The following is a 21,369-nucleotide window of genomic DNA, read 5'->3' as shown; positions in this document are numbered from 1 at the left end:
GGTGCACAAATTTAGGGAATAGGCTGCTATTTGGGACGCCGAGTAGTCTGGTTTTTATAGCGATGCCTTAGAAAATGTACAAATATAAACAAAGCATCACTACTGTGTCTCTTTGATCAGTGGAGGAAACTGAATTACATCGTGGCGTACAGTCACTACGAGAAGTGTTAGACATAACACGCCATGCTCTCCTGTTAAGGGCTGACAGAGGAACAGAACTAATTCATTGTTGTTTCACATTTAAGAATGAAAAAGCCAGAATAAGAAACTGGGTCAGTAAGCCACAGAAACGTGCATTTATAGTAGATGATACTAGTAGATATGCCGTGACGTTGGTGGTTAACACTTTAAACCACGTGGCGATAAGACGGTTACACAGAAGCCGTTCAGAATAATGAAACATAAATCTTTGTGAAATGACAGAATATTCTAATTTGTATCCAAATGTTTCTGACTTGCAAACTTAAAAAAACATTCCTAATTGATAAGCTTTGTTTACGATGAGAGATCAAAGACATTGTGCAAACAAGATGTATTAACTTCAGAGTCAACAGTTGAATGCTCATTCCACCTATCACCAGTTGCTGAAGGATAAGGAAGTTGACTAGTTCATTTCCTAATCTGGTCGCCGTATCAAAAGGACTTGTGACAGCGAGTGTAGACAAAGTCTAATTGCGGATGTGACTTCCTCAACACTCAATAACCCCACATGAGAGTTCTCAGATGCTATCTGTGTTTAAGGAAAACATCTCTCAAAAAATGGCTTGCTTCCGTGTTTGTGTGATCACATTCACACCTAAAAAAGACTAATATTTATCTTGCAGAAAATCCTAGATGAAATAACAATCTGGGTTGAGGAGTGATTAGTATTTAATGGTGGTGATTGAGAATAGTGGAAATTACTAATAAGACACTCACATAGGTCATTTCTAGGATAAAACATTCAAGCAAACACTACTTTGAACTCACACAAAAACATGAATGCTAAACGGTGTTCTCACCATCCAACAATAAACCTGCCCTAATCCAGTGTAATAGCTGATGATATGGTTCACTGTCAGAGCTTCCAGAGTTGACCTGTTTAACAGATGGACACCTCTCCTCTAGTCAATGGGCAGATCAGCAGACATTGACTTTCTTCCCTGGAGCACTTGGCTTCTCCCGACCCCTGACCTTTAACCTCTAGGCTGAAAATAGAGAGCGGCAGGACTTGGGAGTTTAACCCCCCGCATGCGTGGAGCACGGCATCACTACGGCTACAAGATCAATACTCTCTGACCTGAGAGCTAGAGGACTACGACTCTTAATGACCCGCTGGTGAAAACAACCTGGAGATGTCTGTCTGTGGTGGACTTTCTCACTTCAGAAAGTGTAAATCGGTCTTGGATTACAAAGTGGGTTATAAACAAGGTGGTACGTACATATAACAAGGTAGGGTGGTTAAGAGCAAAAGTTGTATTGACGGCTATGTATCGATTTATTCTATGCTGTATGGTGTTGTATGTGGCTGTTTTGTACTGTAGGGAATACTGTTGTTTTCTTGTGTTTTGTCCATATTGTGTGTATTCCATTGGGGGCCACGATGGAAACAGGTTCATTTTGCTTTAACGTGTTATCCCCTGGGTTGTACCCAGTGCATCTTTTTTTCCAATAAAATGTAAATCAACCAATCAATCAATCACTAGACCAAACAAGTATTCACAGATGTCCACTGGTTGCGTTTCTAGCCCTTTCTGCTGACTTCTTAATGGATCAAGAGCGTAGCCATGTAGTATGAGCTGTTTAGGGACCAGGGGACGTGGGGGAAGGTGAAAGACGTGGAGGAGGAATGCTCTGAAACTCCGGGGCCGAATACTTTCCCTATCACTCTTCACAGCCGGAGCAAACACCCCGCCGCGTAGCCAAACACACACACAAGGTTCAAGATCAGTGCAATCAAAGTGTTATTTTTCCTCCCTCTCTCCTCCCCCTCACCAGCCCCCTAAACCCCAACCGTGTGCCACGGGGCGCAGCCCAGGGTCTGCAGCCTATAAGCACACGGCACACCAGTGTCCCCCTCTAGTCTCGTCAGAGAGAGGTAATATCAGGCTTAGACATTCTTTGAAATGTACTCTCCTGGCTCGGAGGAGTGAAAACAGAGTAACACCAAGTGGCACTTCATTCTTGCTGCACCCTGCTGATGTGAGCTATGCAGCCAGAGGGGGACCCTTCCTAACAGGAAGAGGGGCCTAGCGGCCAGGGGGACCTCCTAAAATTGAGTGGATTTTAATTTGGCACCAGGCTGTTTTACTGTGAGTCTGCTCAGGCTCGGGGGGGGTGCAAAACAGCGGGTGTAAATTGGGATTATTTATACGTGAACATAATCCTGTTTCAAATAAAGGATTTTTTTTACCTGACATGCAGAGTGGAGACTGACAGGAATATAGTGTTATCTTACCTTCCAGGTTCCAAACTCATAAGGGTTCGGAATGTACTTGTCTCGCTCTCATTCTCATATCAGTGTCTGTGCTTGTCAGCTTGTGTACATGGTGAAATGTAGTACTATGGTTCACCCTTTGAGAAAAGTGTGGAGGGAAAATGATTTCCTTCTTTGGAGAAAGAAAATTGTACTGCTTTACACAGCATTTACATTTCAGTCATTTAGCACACACTCTTATCCAGAGGAATTTACAGGAGCAATTAGGATTAAGAGCCTTGCTCATGACATCAGCAGATCTTTCACCTGGTCGGCTCTGGGATTTAAACCAACAACCTTTCGGTTACTGGCCCAACGCTCTTAACTGCTCAGTTACCTGCCGCTCTAGCAGTGACCTTTACGCTGACACAGTCTTGCACAAAAGCTTAAACATAACTTCATTTGTAAATGAGTACAGTAGTACATATGCCATCATGTTACCAATAATTGTACAGACCTGCCCACCCTCCTCCCAATGTACACCATTGTAGTTGACTCCCACACCTCTCTATGTACAGGATGGTAGTTGACTCCCCCACCTCTCTATGTACAGGATGGTAGTTGACTCCTCCCTCCCCCTCTCTATGTACAGGATGGTAGTTGACTCCTCCCCCATCTCTCTATGTACAGGATGGTAGTTGACTCCCACACCTCTCTATGTACAGGATGGTAGTTGACTCCCCCACCTCTCTATGTACAGGATGGTAGTTGACTCCCCCACCTCTCTAGGTACAGAATGGTAGTTGACTCCCCCACCTCTCTATGAACAGGATGGTAGTTGACTCCTCCCTCCACCTCTCTATGTACAGGATGGTAGTTGACTCCTCCCTCCACCTCTCCATGTACAGGATGGTAGTTGACTCCTCCCTCCACCTCACTATGTACAGGATGGTAGTTGACTCCTCCCTCCACCTCTCTATGTACAGGATGGTAGTTGACTCCTCCCTCCACCTCTCTATGTACAGGATGGTAGTTGACTCCTCCCTCCACCTCACTATGTACAGGATGGTAGTTGACTCCTCCCTCCACCTCTCTATGTACAGGATGGTAGTTGACTCCTCCCTCCACCTCTCTATGTACAGGATGGTAGTTGACTCCTCCCTCCACCTCTCTATGTACAGGATGGTAGTTGACTCCTCCCTCCACCTCTCTATGTACAGGATGGTAGTTGACTCCTCCCTCCACCTCTCTATGTACAGGATGGTAGTTGACTCCTCCACCTCACTATGTACAGGATGGTAGTTGACTCCTCCCTCCACCTCTCTATGTACAGGATGGTAGTTGACTCCTCCCTCCACCTCTCTATGTACAGGATGGTAGTTGACTCCTCCCTCCACCTCTCCATGTACAGGATGGTAGTTGACTCCTCCCTCCACCTCTCTACGTACAGGATGGTAGTTGACTCCCCCACCTCTCTACGTACAGGATGGTAGTTGACTCTTCCCTCCACCTCTCTATGTACAGGATGGTAGTTGACTCCTCCCTCCACCTCTCCATGTACAGGATGGTAGTTGACTCCTCCCCCATCTCTCTATGTACAGGATGGTAGTTGACTCCCACACCTCTATGTACAGGATGGTAGTTGACTCCCACACCCTCTATGTACAGGATGGTAGTTGACTCCTCCCTCCACACCTCTCTATGTACAGGATGGTAGTTGACGCCTCCCTCCACCTCTCTACGTACAGGATGGTAGTTGACTCCTCCCTCCACCTCTCTATGTACAGGATGGTAGTTGACTCCTCCCTCCCACCTCTCTACGTACAGGATGGTAGTTGACTCCTCCCTCCACCTCTCCATGTACAGGATGGTAGTTGACTCCTCCCTCCACCTCTCTATGTACAGGATGGTAGTTGACTCCTCCCCCATCTCTCTATGTACAGGATGGTAGTCGACTCCCCCACCTCTCTATGTACAGGATGGTAGTTGACTCCTCCCTCCACCTCTCTATGTACAGGATGGTAGTTGACCTCCACCTCTCTATGTACAGGATGGTAGTTGACTCCTCCCTCCCACCTCTCTATGTACAGGATGGTAGTTGACTCCTCCCTCCACCTCTCTATGTACAGGATGGTAGTTTACTCCTCCCTCCACCTCTCTATGTACAGGATGGTAGTTGACTCCTCCCTCCACCTCTCTATGTACAGGATGGTAGTTGACTCCTCCCTCCACACCTCTCCATGTACAGGATGGTAGTTGACTCCTCCCTCCACCTCTCTATGTACAGGATGGTAGTTGACTCCTCCCTCCACCTCTCTATGTACAGGATGGTAGTCGACTCCTCCACCACCTCTCTATGTACAGGATGGTAGTCGACTCCTCCCTCCACCTCTCTATGTACAGGATGGTAGTCGACTCCTCCCTCCACCTCTCTATGTACAGGATGGTAGTTGACTCCCCACCACCTCTCTATGTACAGGATGGTAGTTGACTCCTCCCTCCACCTCTCTATGTACAGGATGGTAGTTGACTCCTCCCTCCACCTCTCTATGTACAGGATGGTAGTTGACTCCCACACCTCTCTATGTACAGGATGGTAGTTGACTCCCACACCTCTCTATGTACAGGATGGTAGTTGACTCCCTCCACCTCTCTATGTACAGGATGGTAGTTGACTCCCACACCTCTCTATGTACAGGATGGTAGTTGACTCCCACACCTCTCTATGTACAGGATGGTAGTTGACTCCCACACCTCTCTATGTACAGGATGGTAGTTGACTCCCACACCTCTCTATGTACAGGAGGGATGTAGTGATAAGTGCTGTAAGGTTGGATGTCCTGACAGACTGTTCAGACAATAACCAGTGATCTACAGGACACAGATACTGCTGCTGGCTGATTCATCTGACAGACGCCTCTCTGATAGTGGACTGTCCTGTATCCAATGAGATGATTTATCAGAGTGGAGAGTGGAGGAGAGAGGAGACTAGCTTAGCACACGTATGCACATAAACACACACACACCCCTTAACTGAGTCAGCAGTATCTATTTATCAGTGTTGTGGATGGAAACCTTTTTAAGTGACGCACCTTTGAAGGCTGTAGATCCGACATGGTGACAGAGAGAAGCTAGGACACTGTTCGTTGTCATGGAGAGAGCCTGTCATGGCGAATTAAGGGCGTTGTCGGTGAGGAGAGAGGCCTTGCGGAGAGAGCGGTGAGCTCGGACTGACGGAGTCTCAGAGATGATAGTCACGTAATACCCAACAAGTCTCAGCTTTGAAGGATCCATCGCAAGCAATTACCTGAGAGGAACGGAATGTCTTGATACTCCGCTTGGGGAGCTGGACCAGAGCTAAACCGTCTCTCTTCCATCCCTCGTTTTAGTCCAAAGGATTTGACTAACAATGAGCGTGGATGCAATTCCTCATCAACCCAAAGTTAGATTGTCATCCCAATGAAAATAACATTTCTGGTCGACTTACTAAAAAGGCCACGGATGCCAGAAAACCAATGAGTTAATTGAAACAAACCGCAAAATGAAATGCCTTCCTTTATCAACAATCTTGTAAACAACAACTGGACCTACGGTACTGGATACTACATCTACACGGCTGTACCTCATCCTAGAGAGAGAAATGCTGGGCACCTACCACTGGGCACCTACCACTGGGCACCTACCACTGGGCACCTACCACTGGGCACCTACCACTGGGCACCTACCACTGGGCAGAGTACAAGCCATGTTTATGAAATCACACTACCACACCATTATTCCACAGTTTGTATATGCTGATCAATACAACCACAAGAGACCAAGCAATGAAGCAATAACGTCTCTGACATGAATGTCTCTGATCTCGGATCAAAATGGATCTTTAATTGGGTAAGTAGCGTTCTTTACAGACGGGGTCCTATCAAACTGTGGTTTAGTATCCCCTCCTCAATGCCAGGCTGAAGTGGCCCTGTGTTGTATGTCTCATACGAGGCGTGATTAAAAACTCCTCTGTGGCCCCTAGCCTCTTGACCTCTGACCCCGGTCCCACTCCATCTCAACCCCTCAGGAAATTAATAAAACATTTCAGACACGATAGCTATCGCATCGCGCCATCTTGGATGAGAGGAATGAAGTGAGAGGAGGGGGAGAAGAGGAAAAATCTATCAAAATCATCTCAATCTCCTCCCATCGCAGACCAACGCTTGGGGCTCGCTCACTAGGGTCTACATTCTCAAGATGGCCGCCGATAGAAGCGCTTCCTGTGGGGTTCAAGAGCATTTCCTGTGCCGGAGGGCCCTGCGGCTGGGCTACATAACATCATCAATCACTCCCTGCCTTTCTTTCCCTCACTTTCCCAGTCAGAGAGAGAGAGGGGAAACAGAGGTGCACGCAAATCACAGGAAAAAATGTAATTATCGCCACAACACAAGTCTGGCTGGAAGATGGAATTTAGCCCAGGGAAGAAAAACAGATCTTGTTCTCTCTCTCTCTCTCTCCCTCTCTGAGCCCCGGTCTCTCTCTCTCTCTCCCTCTCTCTCTGAGCCCCGGTCCCTCTCTCTCTCTCTCTTTCTGAGCCCCGGTCCCTCTCTCCCGCTCTCTCTCTCTCTGAGCCCCGGTCCCTCTCTCTCTCTCTCCCTCTCTCTCTCTCTCCTCATCAAGGTAGATCATATCACCATAGTCCACAACACCCCCTCCCTCCCCCTTTCCTCCCGTCCACACAACACAATTACATTTGCTTCGGCTGTGAGAGAATTTGGTTGGATGATTTACTGAAGCAATCAACGCCATCTTGCACCGTTCCCTTTTCCCATAGAGAGAGAAAGTCATAATGCTTCAGAGAGACAGAGAGAGACAGAGAGAAAGAGAGACCAGTGGGACTGGGGGCCAGGGGCCCTCTTTCTCTCGGTCGGCAATCACCAGATTCTGCCTTTGATTATATTAGCATTAAACAACACCCTGACAGATATGACAAATAGGAGCATTAGAGCATGTCATTTATACTCCGCTCGCTCCCTCCCTCCCTCCAGGACCGCTAGGGTTCACTTCCCCTCCCCAACGTCCCCGCACCCCGCTAGCCCACATCCACACTGCCCCGGTGACACCAGAACGGATGTGTAATCTCTCTAGATTACCTCCCTTTTGGAGAACAAGTGAAGTGAATAATGGGAAGTAAATGGGATGGAGGGGAGGAAAAGGGGAGGAGAGGAAAAAGGCAGATGAAAGGTGGTGTTTCTTTTTAAAATAAAACAGATTAAAAAAAAGCGCAGTGCGGTCTGAGAGAGAGGTGTCATTAATCAACTGGGTTTTCTGTTTTGTTCTGGTGTTTTAAATAGTAAACCCCTCTTCTGCTAACAAACAAGGCCCAGCGGGGATACACTTATTATCCTGTATCTCTGGTGGTGAGTGTGTGTGTGTGTGTGTGTGTGTGTGTCTCTCTGCACTGTGGGGGTGTGAGTGCAGTTGGTTGGGTACTTGTCTGTATAGGAGCAGTGTATGTGTTCTTACAAGCCTATAAGGGAACAGTATGTTTGTGATTACGTACGAGTTGTGTCTCTCATCCATGTGTGTGTGTAACACACTGTGTGTGGGTGTGGGGGCGTTTGTATGTGTGTGGACGTGTGAGTGGGTGTTTGTGTATTTCTGTGTACTCCAATGCATGTGTGTGTGTGTGTGTGTGTGTGTGTGTGTGTGTGTGTGTGTGTGTGTGTGTGTGTGGCTTACGTGTGTGTGTGTGCCTGCCTGCCTGCCTGAGCGTGTGTGCGGTGGTGTATCCATGAATGTAAATGTCCAGTCAGGACCAGCAGACCATGGCCTCTCCCTGATCCCTGCTCCACACCATTAGCTGTGTGATCTATCTCCAGTTTATTGACACCCAGCCCATTGATCTACTGATGCACCACACCTGCTATGATTCCTTCATCTGTATTCATGAATCCTCCATCAGCGCCACACTAAATAAACTGGGACACAGAACACAACCAATCAGAAGGGGAGGCTAGGCTGCTAACCGTAATCAATGCAAAGCAGCATTTTCCCCTCCTCATCAGGTTGGCCCCAGCCACAGAGGAACGCTGAGGGCCACCGGGGCCGACGCTAAGGGTCAAAGGTGGACGGACAGGTCGGGAACCCTTGACCTTAAGGCCAATATCGGCGGTCATTAAAGATGCCTTCTCTCTCGTTTGGAGAAAGGGAGCGAGAGATTGGGGTGACTGTGGAATGGCCTGAGGGGAGGTGAGGAGGAGAGATAGGAAGAGATGGTTCCTCCATCTCTCCATCCTGGAGTTACTGCACTCAAGGTGAGGACGATAGGGACGATAACTCAGATGGGGTGAAGAGGAGGAGGGAGAGAGAGGGAGGGAAGGAAAGAGAGAGGTGGAGGTAGAGAGAGAGACAAAGATGGAAGACTTGCCTGAGAACAGAGCAGCATGACCAGCTCTACCACCGAACTGCTGGACTTCATACACACCAGACCTGGAGAAAGAGAGAGAGAAAGAGAGAAAGAGAAAGAGAGAGAGAGAGAGAAAGACAAGGAGAGAATGAAAGTTTAAACTAAAATACAAGTTCACTGCCATGACAACCATTTTGGCCGCCTTCTTCAGTAAAAATGTAGATGTGTGTAGTAGTGTGTGCACGCTCCAATGAACCCCCCCCCCCCACACACACACAGTGACCAGAAGTACCTAATCTGGCGACATCTGCGTGGGGACAGAGTAGTATTGATGTGGCCTAATGAGTGGACATGATGTTACTGTAAACTAATACATATTGGGCCTTGTATTACAGGCTGAGACGTGGTTCAGCATATGTCTCATTGATCCTATAGTGGTGGAAGGTCTTTGAGGGGAAGAGGGGGGCAGGGGGTGGGGCCAGTGGAGTGGCCAGGGGTCATTTCATAGGCAGAGAGGAAAAGGGACAGTGACCTCTGCATTCTCAGTTACTCTGATCTGTGCACGCCCACGCACACACGCATGTATGGACACAAAATCCCCCCCACACTCCCAGACACACCCACCCACTACCCCCCACCCACAAATCCCTAACCCCCCCTCATATCCCCCCTGCAGCTATCAATCAACTTTCCATTTTGTTTGGTGGCAGTAGACATCCCAAACACTCCCATTAGTGGGCTGACCCCTGACCCAGGCCTCTAGGCCCCTCCCCTCCCTGTACCGCAGCTACAATCAGTTAGTTCAAACTGATCCACTCTATTGAGGCCTTTACCAGCCTTGATGTCATTACCAAAGGGCCTGTGTTAGTGCTGTTTAGATGAAGAAGCGTGTGAAATGGCCCGTAATTCTGCAGTGTGTATACTAGTGTGGCTGTCCGAGGGTGGGATGGTAGGTTTAGCGCTCAGATCATTGACAGTCAGGTCGGAAATCTAGAGAAACGTTTTATTGAGATAAGTGGTTCATATAAAAGACGAGTTTGATATCATTATAATCTAGTGTGTGTGTGTGTGTGTGTGTATATAAGGACTTTGTGACATCTGCTGATGTAAAAAGGGCTTTATAAATGCATTTGATTTGTGTGGGGATCCATGTGGTCCATGTTCTCTGTAGACGGGTGCTTACTGGTGCCCTCGATGAGGAGCTCCTGTCCGTGACTACCCAGCAGGGTGCGAGAGAGGAAAGGGGCAAAGTCCACAAAGATCTCTCTCAGTAGGGGGGCAGCCTTCTCCAGAGCATGCTCCAGCCTCTCTGAGATACTGAGGGGAAGATTGGACACTCAAATTCAAACACATGCACGTTCCACGTTTACATGAACACATCAACACCATGTATTACAGAATATTAAAATGCATAGAGGTGACTTTATAACTGAAATTGATCCACAAAGCAGAAGCTAAAACCACTACAGAATCCACAATATTGCCTTACATCACAACACAAATAGACAAATGGAGAAAAAAAATGAAGAATGAAGAATGTGTGTGTGAGAGAGATCTCTCGTGTTCAGGTGGTGTGTGTAGTGACGTATCACCTCATACTGGGGGCTGTGTCCCGGGTCATTGGGGACAGCGTGGGGACAGATGGCAGGTTGGCGCTGGCTGATCCTGGTGGAAACCAGAGAGCCTCATTATTAGTCTGGGAGCAAGACAGGACAGTAGACACACACGAACAGAAGAGCGTACACACACACACACACACACACACACACCTCCCTCCCTCATTTCTACATAATGAAAGGGGTGGAGTATAAATGTGGTTTCTGGAGATAATCCAGTGGTTCATTATTAGCATCAGTATCATTATTAGCATCAGTATCATTATTGGCATCAGTATCATTATTAGCATCAGTATCATTATTGGCATCAGTATCATTATTGGCATCAGTATCATTATTGGCATCAGTATCATTATTGGCATCAGTATCATTATTGGCATCAGTATCATTATTGGCATCAGTATCATTATTGGCATCAGTATCATTATTAGCATCATTATTGGTATCAGTATCATTATTGGTATCAGTATCATTATCAGTATCATTATTATTATCAGTATTAGTATCAGTATCATTATCGTTATAGGCATCATTATCGTTATATAGGCATCATTATCGTTATAGGCATCATTATCGTTATAGGCATCATTATCGTTATAGGCATCATTATCATTATTGGTATCAGTATCATTATCAGTATCATTATTAATATCAGTATCATTATCAGTATCATTATTCATATCAGTATCATTATTAGTATCAGTATAATTATTAGTATCAGTATAATTATTAGTATCAGTATAATTATTAGTATCAGTATCATTATTAGTATCAGTATCATTATTAGTATCATTACTAGTTTGGTAGCAGGATATGACAATACATTGGCCCTCCTCCACACCAATACATTACTGCACTGAAGGAACGAGTGGCTCAATAAATCTGGTGAGGGTTTCAGAGGGTTTCTAATGTTACAGAACGGGTGGATTTATGTGTGTGTGGGATACGTGTAGTGTAATTGTCTGGTGTTAGATAGTGGATGATGTAGAGTTTCCTCCGTACATCTTCCTTTCACTTGGGCATAGATCATTTTGTTCATGTATGACCTAATTAATGCTACATTCATCATGGAATATTCATGCAGATTTTTTTTTTTTTTACAAACCAGCATGGATATTAGCAGGGTTTTCCTTTTACACACCACTATGTATACAGGATTCGTTTGCCTTTTGAGCTAATATTGGACTGAACAATTTTTAAATGTTCCGGTAAATAGTGAAAATGATTTAACATAAAGTAAGCAAAAAAAGTATACTTTTTTTAATTAACACATTTGCTTTCGGCGCATATTCATGAAATGATTTCCAGGTGCTTTACGACGCCGTCCTCGCGGCAGAGACACACGAGTCCATAACGTCTACAAAGCACAACGTTTGATTGATCTGCCCATAAATTCTATTTCACTGTCGCCCATAAATTCCATAATGCCCGGCTGAATACGTGGAGGTGATTCCTCTGGTGTTTGGTGGGCTTGTTTTCCCAGCCGTAAGGGACGGTCTCAGAGCAGGGATAACTCTTAGGGAATGACAGGCTGTGGTGTGGACTGGAATGTGTGTGTGTGGACACGGGGGCCCGTCTTTAAGCACCACTGTGTTGTGTGGCCTGCTGAGAGGCTCCCAGTGGACATGAAGTAGCTCCTTCAAACAGTGGAGGAGTAAATTAACTTATCTCCATTAATCCTCCCACTGGCCCCCCTTAAACCCACACGCTCTCTCGCTCTCTTCACCCCCTTTCACACACACTCCTCTCAAACCGCACACACACACTTACGCAAACATTTCCCGCCTAACACTATAGTAGGCTACATGCACAAGTGCCTAAAACACACACACACACACACACACACACACACACACACACACACACATAAAACATGCTCTATCCACACACAAGACATGAAAGGAAATGTCAATAGGCCTTCTGCCCAGTGTTTACCGACTGTCACCATGGACTAAAGGAGTCCTACTCCACTCAATAGACAAGACTTCTACTTGAGTTGAAAGAAATTTGAGCACTTTTATTAAGCTGAGCCTGGTGCATAGAAAACAATGTGGACTTGATCAAGTTTAGACATTCATCTATGATTCTATAACTTGTTATGCATAACTTATCATTCATATAGGCTGTATAATTCCTAGTTCTACAACACACAGAATATCACTCCTTCTTTACCTATTGTCAACATGACGTCACATTTAAGCCACACCTAAATAAATACCCCATTAAGACAGAATAAAAGTCAGTATTTGGGCTGCAGTCAGAGTACTGTACTATATAGCATCTGACAGTAATCCCTGATAACGCACTAATCCTGTAATAATGCTGCTCTGTCTGCCTGCTCTGCTGTGTTCCAGGCTAACTGGATTACACAGCGTGGAGGGAACACTCAGAAATACACACTGAAATACTATACTACATTTTAGTCATCTAGCAAACGTTCTTATCCAGAGTGACTTACAGGAGCAGTTGGGTTAAGTGCCTTGCTCAAGGGAACATCGGCAGATTTGTCACCTAGTTGGCTCGGTGATTACAAGCCCAACGCTATTAACCGCTAGGCTACCTGCCGCCTTATACTGAGGGACTGATCTATGGAACCTAACATAGAAGTACTGCTAAGGCTTAAGGAGGCAGATTAGTGACTGTGGTATCAACACAGGTTTTAGGAAGAGGATAAGACGACTCTTTTACTGTCAGATAAGCTGCAAAACGCATCATACTGTGACACTTTCTGTATTTTGAAGGTTCAATATCTTGAAAACTTCACTGCGGACAAGCAAAACATTTCAGGACTGTATCAACAGTGGACTAATGAAACAAATACCAAAAGATAGTTTTCTGACAGGTATTTTCCTTGGGCTTGGCTTGCTGGAATTCTTGGTGTTGTCACTGACTTATTGTTTGATGCAGCTCTGACGTGCTGTCTCCGTAGCATGGTAACCTTACTGCTGGGACACCTAACATACCTCCTAATGTCTGGGACTCACCGGCTGTAGTCTCAGCGGTGGTGCTCTGGGAGGCATCGCCCGTGGAAACCACGGCAACGTTGTTGACTGGTGTCCCGGCGGCCGCCACAGCAGCGGTGGCTGATGGGACAGGAGTGGAGGAGCCTGGGGACGGAGCCCCGCCCACCTTCTTGGGCGCCACCCGAACGCTTCTGTAAAAGATGAGTAAATATGAAAATGTGTGTTGAATACTATTAAAACACACATTATAAAATGCATTCCTTGAGACATCTGAATAACTAAGGAGATAAGAACAGAACTTTTGTCATTCTAGAATATAAACAATAGTCATGATGTCAGTTTAGTAGGCATACTGCATAGTGAGATGTGATTGTTAAGACACAGGCTGCAGCATGCGAAAACAACAGTACAGGATCCCATTTAGACAGTAGAGTCATTAGAGGCCTATTTCCCTGACACAGAATATTCAGTAATGGCTGCATCCATCTTGCCTGAAATCGATTGGCTCCCTGCAGCACTCACTCACTCAGTAAGTCAGTAAACATTGTGATTTATTAGCGGAAAGTGGGCCCATCCACCATTACAAATAATATTAAAGCTTCAATACATTGTTAGGGATGTGACCACGACAACATACAAAATGTGGAAAATCTGGATTCTGGCTCGGAGACAAATGGAGCACACATGACAGAAAAGTAGGAATTCCTGATAAATACATCTGATAAATCTGATATATTTTGCTGGTGGTCAGCTGGAAGGAATAGAACAATTCGGACACAGCCTTTGTAGTGTTTTACTCATCTGCTATTGTTTTAAACACATGGATAACAGACATGGTCATAGACCCACAGCAGAAGCCTGTAGTAAACTACTTTACTGTTAGGATACCTTAGGTTACACTAGGGGTGGGCAACATGCGGCCCGCGGACAGGATCCGGCCCGCAAGCCCATTCATTCTGTGTCCCGCTGGAGGTTTGGTTGGGGGGGGGGGGGGGGGGGGGGGGGGGGTTGGTTAAAAAGCACTCCAGGCCACTCTTGAACGTCTATAAATAGAGGTACGTAGAAGTTATAATGACCCTATATGTTTACACTGTATCCCTGTCCTCAAGGTCCCTACTGTATACTATGGGCCAGTGTTGGAGAAGTCCTGGCCTACCCCCATCCATAACACAGTGGTCTGGTGTAGGTTACAGATGACGTGGACGTCGATTAAGGCAAGCCCCCGCACCTCTCTGATTCAGAGGGGTTGGGTTAAATACAGAAGACACATTTCAGTTGAATACATTGTTGTACAACTGACTAGGTATCCACCTTTCCCTGACCAATGCTGTATCACTATATCTCTACAGTATGGGTCCTAGTGTACTACCATACATAACATATAGTGTTCTGGTGTACTACTTGAGTCATAGGTTACCAATACCAGTGTATCCCTCTCCCTAGGGGCCAGTGCTGTAGGAGACCTGGTGCTCTCCTATCAATAACATCCTTACAGGAAGAGAGCGGAAACAGCATCTGGATAAAGCTGTCAGTTTAAACTAGGCTTCCTGACAGGCCAGTGGCTCTATCAAAGTAGACCTGGGCCTTCTTATCAGTGCTGACACAGAGGGAGCATGACCTAATCACTACCTACTGGTCACACACACAGAGAGAGAGAGAGAGAGAGAGAGAGAGAGAGAGAGAGAGAGAGAAACACACACACACAGAGAGAGAGAAACACACACACACAGAAGAGAAACACACACAGAGAGGAGTATGTAGACTGGGCTTTAGTAGCTCTGCAGACAGAAAGCTGGCGTTGGTATCAAAGCAGGGCCTGGATGATTTAAGATGGCAGATGACACACATTAGGCTGAAGGTACTTTGGATGTTAAACACTGACTTGTTCTGACCCCGCTGTGATCTATGCTGCAGGATGATACAGTCTGGCTGCAGAAATACCAGCAACGGTTAGTCTACTGTCTTCACACACACTGTTTAGTACATACAGGTCATGTTTTAGCTACTTCTGTTGAATGCACTTGTAGGGTTACTGTACATAATGTATATTGTAAATTCCTTCCATACCATCATTGAACTGGAATCAACTTCTGCTGGCTATTTTCAAGCATATCACAGGTTTATTGCCAATATGGCCGCTCTATAATTGTGGTACTGTATAACCATCTGCAGTTCAACTGTTGAATCTGTGACATTAATATGACTTAAAAAGGGACAGTTCACCCAAATTACAAAATGACATATTGATTTCCTTACCCTGTAAGCATTCTATGGACAAGGTATGACAGCAATCCATACTTTGGTTAAGTTTCCTTGGCATTGTTTACACATGCTAACGCTTTAGCATTTGTGGCACAAATCCCATTTATGTCATGGGACCGATATTAGCATTTTTCGCGCATCATGTCCAAATAATTTATAAGTGACATTGTTGAGCTTCACAATCAATTTGAGATACTTTTGGATGATTTGGCACCAACAAAAAAAAATCAAACATCGGCCCAATGACTTGGATTTGTGCCACAACAGTGCGGATAAGGCTCGGAATGACACAATTTCATGCGTACAACATCTAAAAGACCTGCATCATTACACAGAGCTCTGCCATTTCTAAAAGGACGGATTTGTTTATGGAGCCTTTGCCAATGGTAATACGAGGCTCCAATAGTGCAGAATGAAAGAAGCGTATGGCGGGTACGGGGGGATAAGTTTCTCCAAACCAAGTGAAATCACACAAAAAACAGAGGACTCTTCTATAACATGCCCTTTACATAAAAAAATAGAGATTTCATTTGGTTGTAAAACGTAAACTTCTCCTTGGCACTTCATTAATGGCCCTACTTCTGAACAGTAAAGGACAGAAGAAATAAGAATTAATACGCTAGCTAATTAGCCTTGGCTCACAGTTAAAAACCCACCGCTGTCCCTTCCCAGTGGTTGGTAACAACTATCCTATTCTGCTTTACGCTTAACCTATTTGTAGATGGAACAATCAAATGGGATGACTCCAGGACCCTAGCTTGCTAAGCAGTAACTTGATCCACAGGCGCTCACTCTCTCACTCTCAGCCTGTAAGCACATTCCTCCATTCAACTCTTAGGAATAGCACAGCTTAATGAAATTGCTTGTGTTTACAAGGCGGCGAGCCCGGTTATTGGTTAAAACCTCTAAATTATTCAGGCCCTGCCAACCCGAAACCCAGAGAGCCCAGAGCTTTGCTTCTCCCAGCTCCTCTCCTGGTCGTGGGCTTAACAGTAACAGCCAAGCACCTGCTCTGACGGATGATTCATCGGCAGGGGCGTGGGGCGCAACGATAAGTGTGGCTAATAACCTAACTGAATAATTTAAAGGCCTGAGTTGCTGGGGAACAGATGGAGAACCTAACACCGAACCCCAACCCTGTACCGCTACACACACACACACACACACCTTCCCAAGGGCTTGACATAGCCTGGCTTCTCTTACTCATAACCAGTGCAGAGAACCAGACCTTGGTCTCTCCTGTCTCTCTCCCGCCCCTGTCGACACCTCTCTCTCCCTGGGTGCTTCACGTCAGCACCACCCCTGATACTAGTGACTACCATCCAATCTAGTCAGTATCTGACCAGCCGAGTTTACTGGATAGGGCTTTCCCTTCTGGTATGACTTAGAGTAGACATATCTGGCACTGCCCTTTCTGATGGCTATAGTGCAGAGTATGTGAGATACGTAATCATCCAATGGCTTTTTCAAGTTTTATGTGTGCTTGTTTTTTTTAAATGGTCAAATGAATAAACTAAACTAAAACGACACATCATGCAATACTAGCGACACATGTTCACGTATCGTGTTTTCAAACATGGTTCAAACTGCAAAAGAACAACAGGCCATTAGTCAGATTCCACATGGGAATTGTTAAGTGGGATGAACTATATTTTTAATTCCCAGTGGACGTTGAGCGTCAGATTCCCACCACAGACAAGCTTAACAGGACACATTGAAGTACATATCCAGATGAATGCTAACTGCATGTCTCATACTGTTGCCCCCCCCCAGAGAGGCGGCCCCCCTACCCCCCATTCTCCTCTTTATCCTTATGGCTTATTCATGTAAGGGGATGGGGGTGGGGCCCCAGCGGCTGTCTGTCTGTCTGTCTGTGTCCCATGCAGTCTGGCTTTGATCTTCCCCACTCTCCCTCTCATTTCATGCGGCCCTGTGCATGTGAACATGTGAATCTTGCCTCCTGTGTCCTTTATACCCCCCTAACAACAACCCCTTCCCAACCTCCAACGCTCTACCCGTGACTTTCAGTCACAGCGTCCGGTTGGACCTGGCCTTGATGACATCAGTGATTAATGACAGCCGTGTTTGGCCTGAGGACAGCAGAGGTGGAGAGAGGTGGTGAGAAAGAAGGGAGAGATGGAGCACCCTACATGTCTCCCAATGTGACAGGGGATCACACTAAAGGTTCCTATTCAAAGAAGCCCACTGTCATCTATCTAGTCTGACAAGTCTCTCTGTCATGGCAGTATGCTGTTTGTTGATCCCAGTGTGTTCAAGTGCCAATGAGCAACTAGCTATGATATTTGCACTCAGTAAATTGACCTACAACTCCTTACCACAAAACATCACATTTTCAACATGGCCGATCTTTGCTTTACAAAGGCATGTGGCAAGTCCAACTTACAGAATTCAAAATGCCTTACTAACACAAATGTCAAACTAACACCCACATTTGCTGCTGTAACACGCCATGTAAATCACACTGCTATTCTGCCTCCCGTAGAAGACTGTTTACCAGGGCTCTGGTTAGCATCAGCAAATATTTGTGGACTTTCTGTCATAACAGGGGCATATCCCCGAGACGTATGTATGTATGGCAGAATCTAGCCGACCGGGCCTCCATCTCTCTGCCTAGTAAATAAATCAGAGTGCTACTTCACCTCTGACCCCGGCCATTTTTATCTGGGAGATCCTGCTTTTTCCACGCTCGTAAATGTAAAACCCCGGGAACAGTTATTTGGATGGAGGACGGCCGGTTGGTTCCCATGTTTTCGGCGTAGGTGTCAGCGTCAGTCTGTCTGTCTACACAGGGTGTCTGTCTGCACCGCTGTCACTGAGACATGCAGGACTTTATGATGAACTACTGCTCTGTGTTTGAGCATGAGGTACCTGAGCAGAGCTGGGCGATAGGGACAAGAATCCATATTGAGATAAATTGCCCTAATTGACGTGATAACTAAAACGATAGGTTTATAATATTCATGTACACCACAGTTAAAATATATACCATTTAAACCACTATTACTAGTCTGATGGTCGTAGTCATTAATTGTCACATTAACAAATCACTCATATTAGCAAACGTATTTCATCTCAAACTTCACATTTATCTAGAAAAGGCTACTTATCATCATGAATGATATCAGCAAAATGCCCGCGATAAGTGATCGGTGGTGTCAGAAAAAAATGGTTTATCGTCCCAGCTCCATACCAAAACCATTTGTGTGATCAGATTCATTTATATCATAGAGAAGTCTCTTTTTCATTATTGTCAGAATCATATTCATTTGTTGTCTTCAAAAGGTGACTCAAATCTAAAATAAATACTCTCTGGGAATTATTTTAACCATTTCAAATACACCTAGATTCTTATGCAGTTTGGGTATGCTCTGATGGAATTTCCCTACCATCTGAGTGAAAATAAAAACTAAAAGTCTGCACTCTCACACAGACGGTAGAGATTATAGTAGACCTGAGACAGAGAGGAGCAGGGGAGAGCAGAGCCCAGACCTCAACACAGACCTGAGAGAGAGAGGAGCAGGGGAGAGCAGAGCCCAGACCTTAACACAGACCTGAGAGAGAGAGGAGCAGGGGAGAGCAGAGCCCAGACCTCAACACAGACCTGAGACAGAGAGGAGCAGGGGAGAGCAGAGCCCAGACCTCAACACAGACCTGAGACAGAGAGGAGCAGGGGAGAGCAGAGCCCAGACCTTAACACAGACCTGAGACAGAGAGGAGCAGGGGAGAGCAGAGCCCAGACCTCAACACAGACCTGAGAGAGAGAGGAGCAGGGGAGAGCAGAGCCCAGACCTTAACACAGACCTGAGAGAGAGAGGAGCAGGGGAGAGCAGAGCCCAGACCTCAACACAGACCTGAGACAGAGAGGAGCAGGGGAGAGCAGAGCCCAGACCTCAACACAGACCTGAGACAGAGAGGAGCAGGGGAGAGCAGAGCCCAGACCTCAACACAGACCTGAGACAGAGAGGAGCAGGGGAGAGCAGAGCCCAGACCTCAACACAGACCTGAGAGAGAGAGGAGCAGGGGAGAGCAGAGCCCAGACCTTAACACAGACCTGAGACAGAGAGGAGCAGGGGAGAGCAGAGCAGAGCCCAGACCTCAACACAGACGGTAGACATTAGAGTAGACCTGAGACAGAGAGGAGCAGGGGAGAGCAGAGCCCAGACCTTAACACAGACCTGAGAGAGAGAGGAGCAGGGGAGAGCAGAGCCCAGACCTCAACACAGACCTGAGAGAGAGAGGAGCAGGGGAGAGCAGAGCAGAGCCCAGACCTTAACACAGACCTGAGAGAGAGAGGAGCAGGGGAGAGCAGAGCCCAGACCTCAACACAGACGGTAGAGATTAGAGTAGACCTGAGACAGAGAGGAGCAGGGGAGAGCAGAGCCCAGACCTTAACACAGACCTGAGAGAGAGAGGAGCAGGGGAGAGCAGAGCCCAGACCTCAACACAGACCTGAGAGAGAGAGGAGCAGGGGAGAGCAGAGCCCAGACCTTAACACAGACCTGAGAGAGAGAGGAGCAGGGGAGAGCAGAGCCCAGACCTCAACACAGATGGTAGAGATTAGAGTAGACCTGAGACAGAGAGGAGCAGGGGAGAGCAGAGCCCAGACCTCAACACAGACGGTAGAGATTAGAGTAGACCTGAGACAGAGAGGAGCAGGGGAGAGCAGAGCCCAGACCTCAACACAGACCTGAGACAGAGAGGAGCAGGGGAGAGCAGAGCCCAGACCTTAACACAGACCTGAGAGAGAGAGGAGCAGGGGAGAGCAGAGCCCAGACCTCAACACAGACCTGAGAGAGAGAGGAGCAGGGGAGAGCAGAGCCCAGACCTTAACACAGACCTGAGAGAGAGAGGAGCAGGGGAGAGCAGAGCCCAGACCTCAACACAGACCTGAGAGAGAGAGGAGCAGGGGAGAGCAGAGCCCAGACCTTAACACAGACCTGAGAGAGAGGGGAGCAGGGGAGAGCAGAGCCCAGACCTTAACACAGACCTGAGAGAGAGAGGAGCAGGGGAGAGCAGAGCCCAGACCTCAACACAGACGGTAGAGATTAGAGTAGACCTGAGAGAGAGAGGAGCAGGGGAGAGCAGAGCCCAGACCTCAACATAGACGGTAGAGATTAGAGTAGACCTGAGAGAGAGAGGAGCAGGGGAGAGCAGAGCCCAGACCTCAACACAGACGGTAGAGATTAGAGTAGACCTGAGAGAGAGAGGAGCAGGGGAGAGCAGAGCCCAGACCTCAACACAGAGCACAGCCACGCAGTAGAGAGCAGGAACCATCAAGATAACCAGGCATCTCCGAGCCAGAGCTTTCAGGGGTCTGTGAGGGTAGGCGGATCCTGGTGGGAGATAAAGGTAGAAGGCCAGAGGAAGGGTGTGCTGACCTGGGAACCCCAGCCGCCGGGCCTTCATCTCTGGGTTAGAGGGGCCGGGAGCTGCCTGGGCTGGGGCCAGCTGGGGGTCTGACTGGGGCTCCCCGTGGCAAGGTAGAGCTGTTACTCTATGCTCTCCAGCTCTCCTCTCCTCCTCTCCAACGCTAACGGCCCCGGGAGCCGCTCTAATCCCACCAGATATGAGGAGTGCCCAGAGTCCTGACAAAGCATTCCACAGATAAAGAGTCTGAGGATCACAGGGATGCCTCGGAATTCCCACCGATTGGAAGAGGAGTGTGGGGGGGGGGGGGGGGGGGGGGGTGATGGAGAAACGCTTTCTTTCTTCCTTGGCATGAGA

At 47.0% G+C, this 21,369-nt stretch overlaps 1 protein-coding gene across 4 annotated transcripts in view; it reads right to left on the bottom strand.

Moving 5' to 3' along the window:
* LOC106610178 (lipopolysaccharide-responsive and beige-like anchor protein) overlaps window positions 1-21,369 on the bottom strand; it is a 296,378-nt gene that overhangs the window by 171,634 nt on the left and 103,375 nt on the right. For all 4 annotated transcript variants that reach the window (XM_045722742.2, XM_045722744.2, XM_082978435.1 and 1 more), the window contains exons 31-34: window positions 13,384-13,553; window positions 10,376-10,448; window positions 9,967-10,100; window positions 8,805-8,866 (exon numbers count right to left, since the gene is read on the bottom strand). In XM_045722742.2, coding sequence (XP_045578698.1) covers window positions 8,805-8,866; window positions 9,967-10,100; window positions 10,376-10,448; window positions 13,384-13,553 — 439 coding nt within the window. The remainder of the gene's footprint in view (window positions 1-8,804; window positions 8,867-9,966; window positions 10,101-10,375; window positions 10,449-13,383; window positions 13,554-21,369) is intronic.

Source organism: Salmo salar, chromosome 08, assembly GCF_965601325.2.
Source record: "Salmo salar chromosome 08, fSalSal1, whole genome shotgun sequence".
NCBI classification, from domain to species: Eukaryota; Metazoa; Chordata; class Actinopteri; order Salmoniformes; family Salmonidae; genus Salmo; species Salmo salar.
The sequence above is the reverse complement of the archived record's forward strand: the minus strand, read 5'-3'. Positions and strand labels throughout refer to the sequence as shown.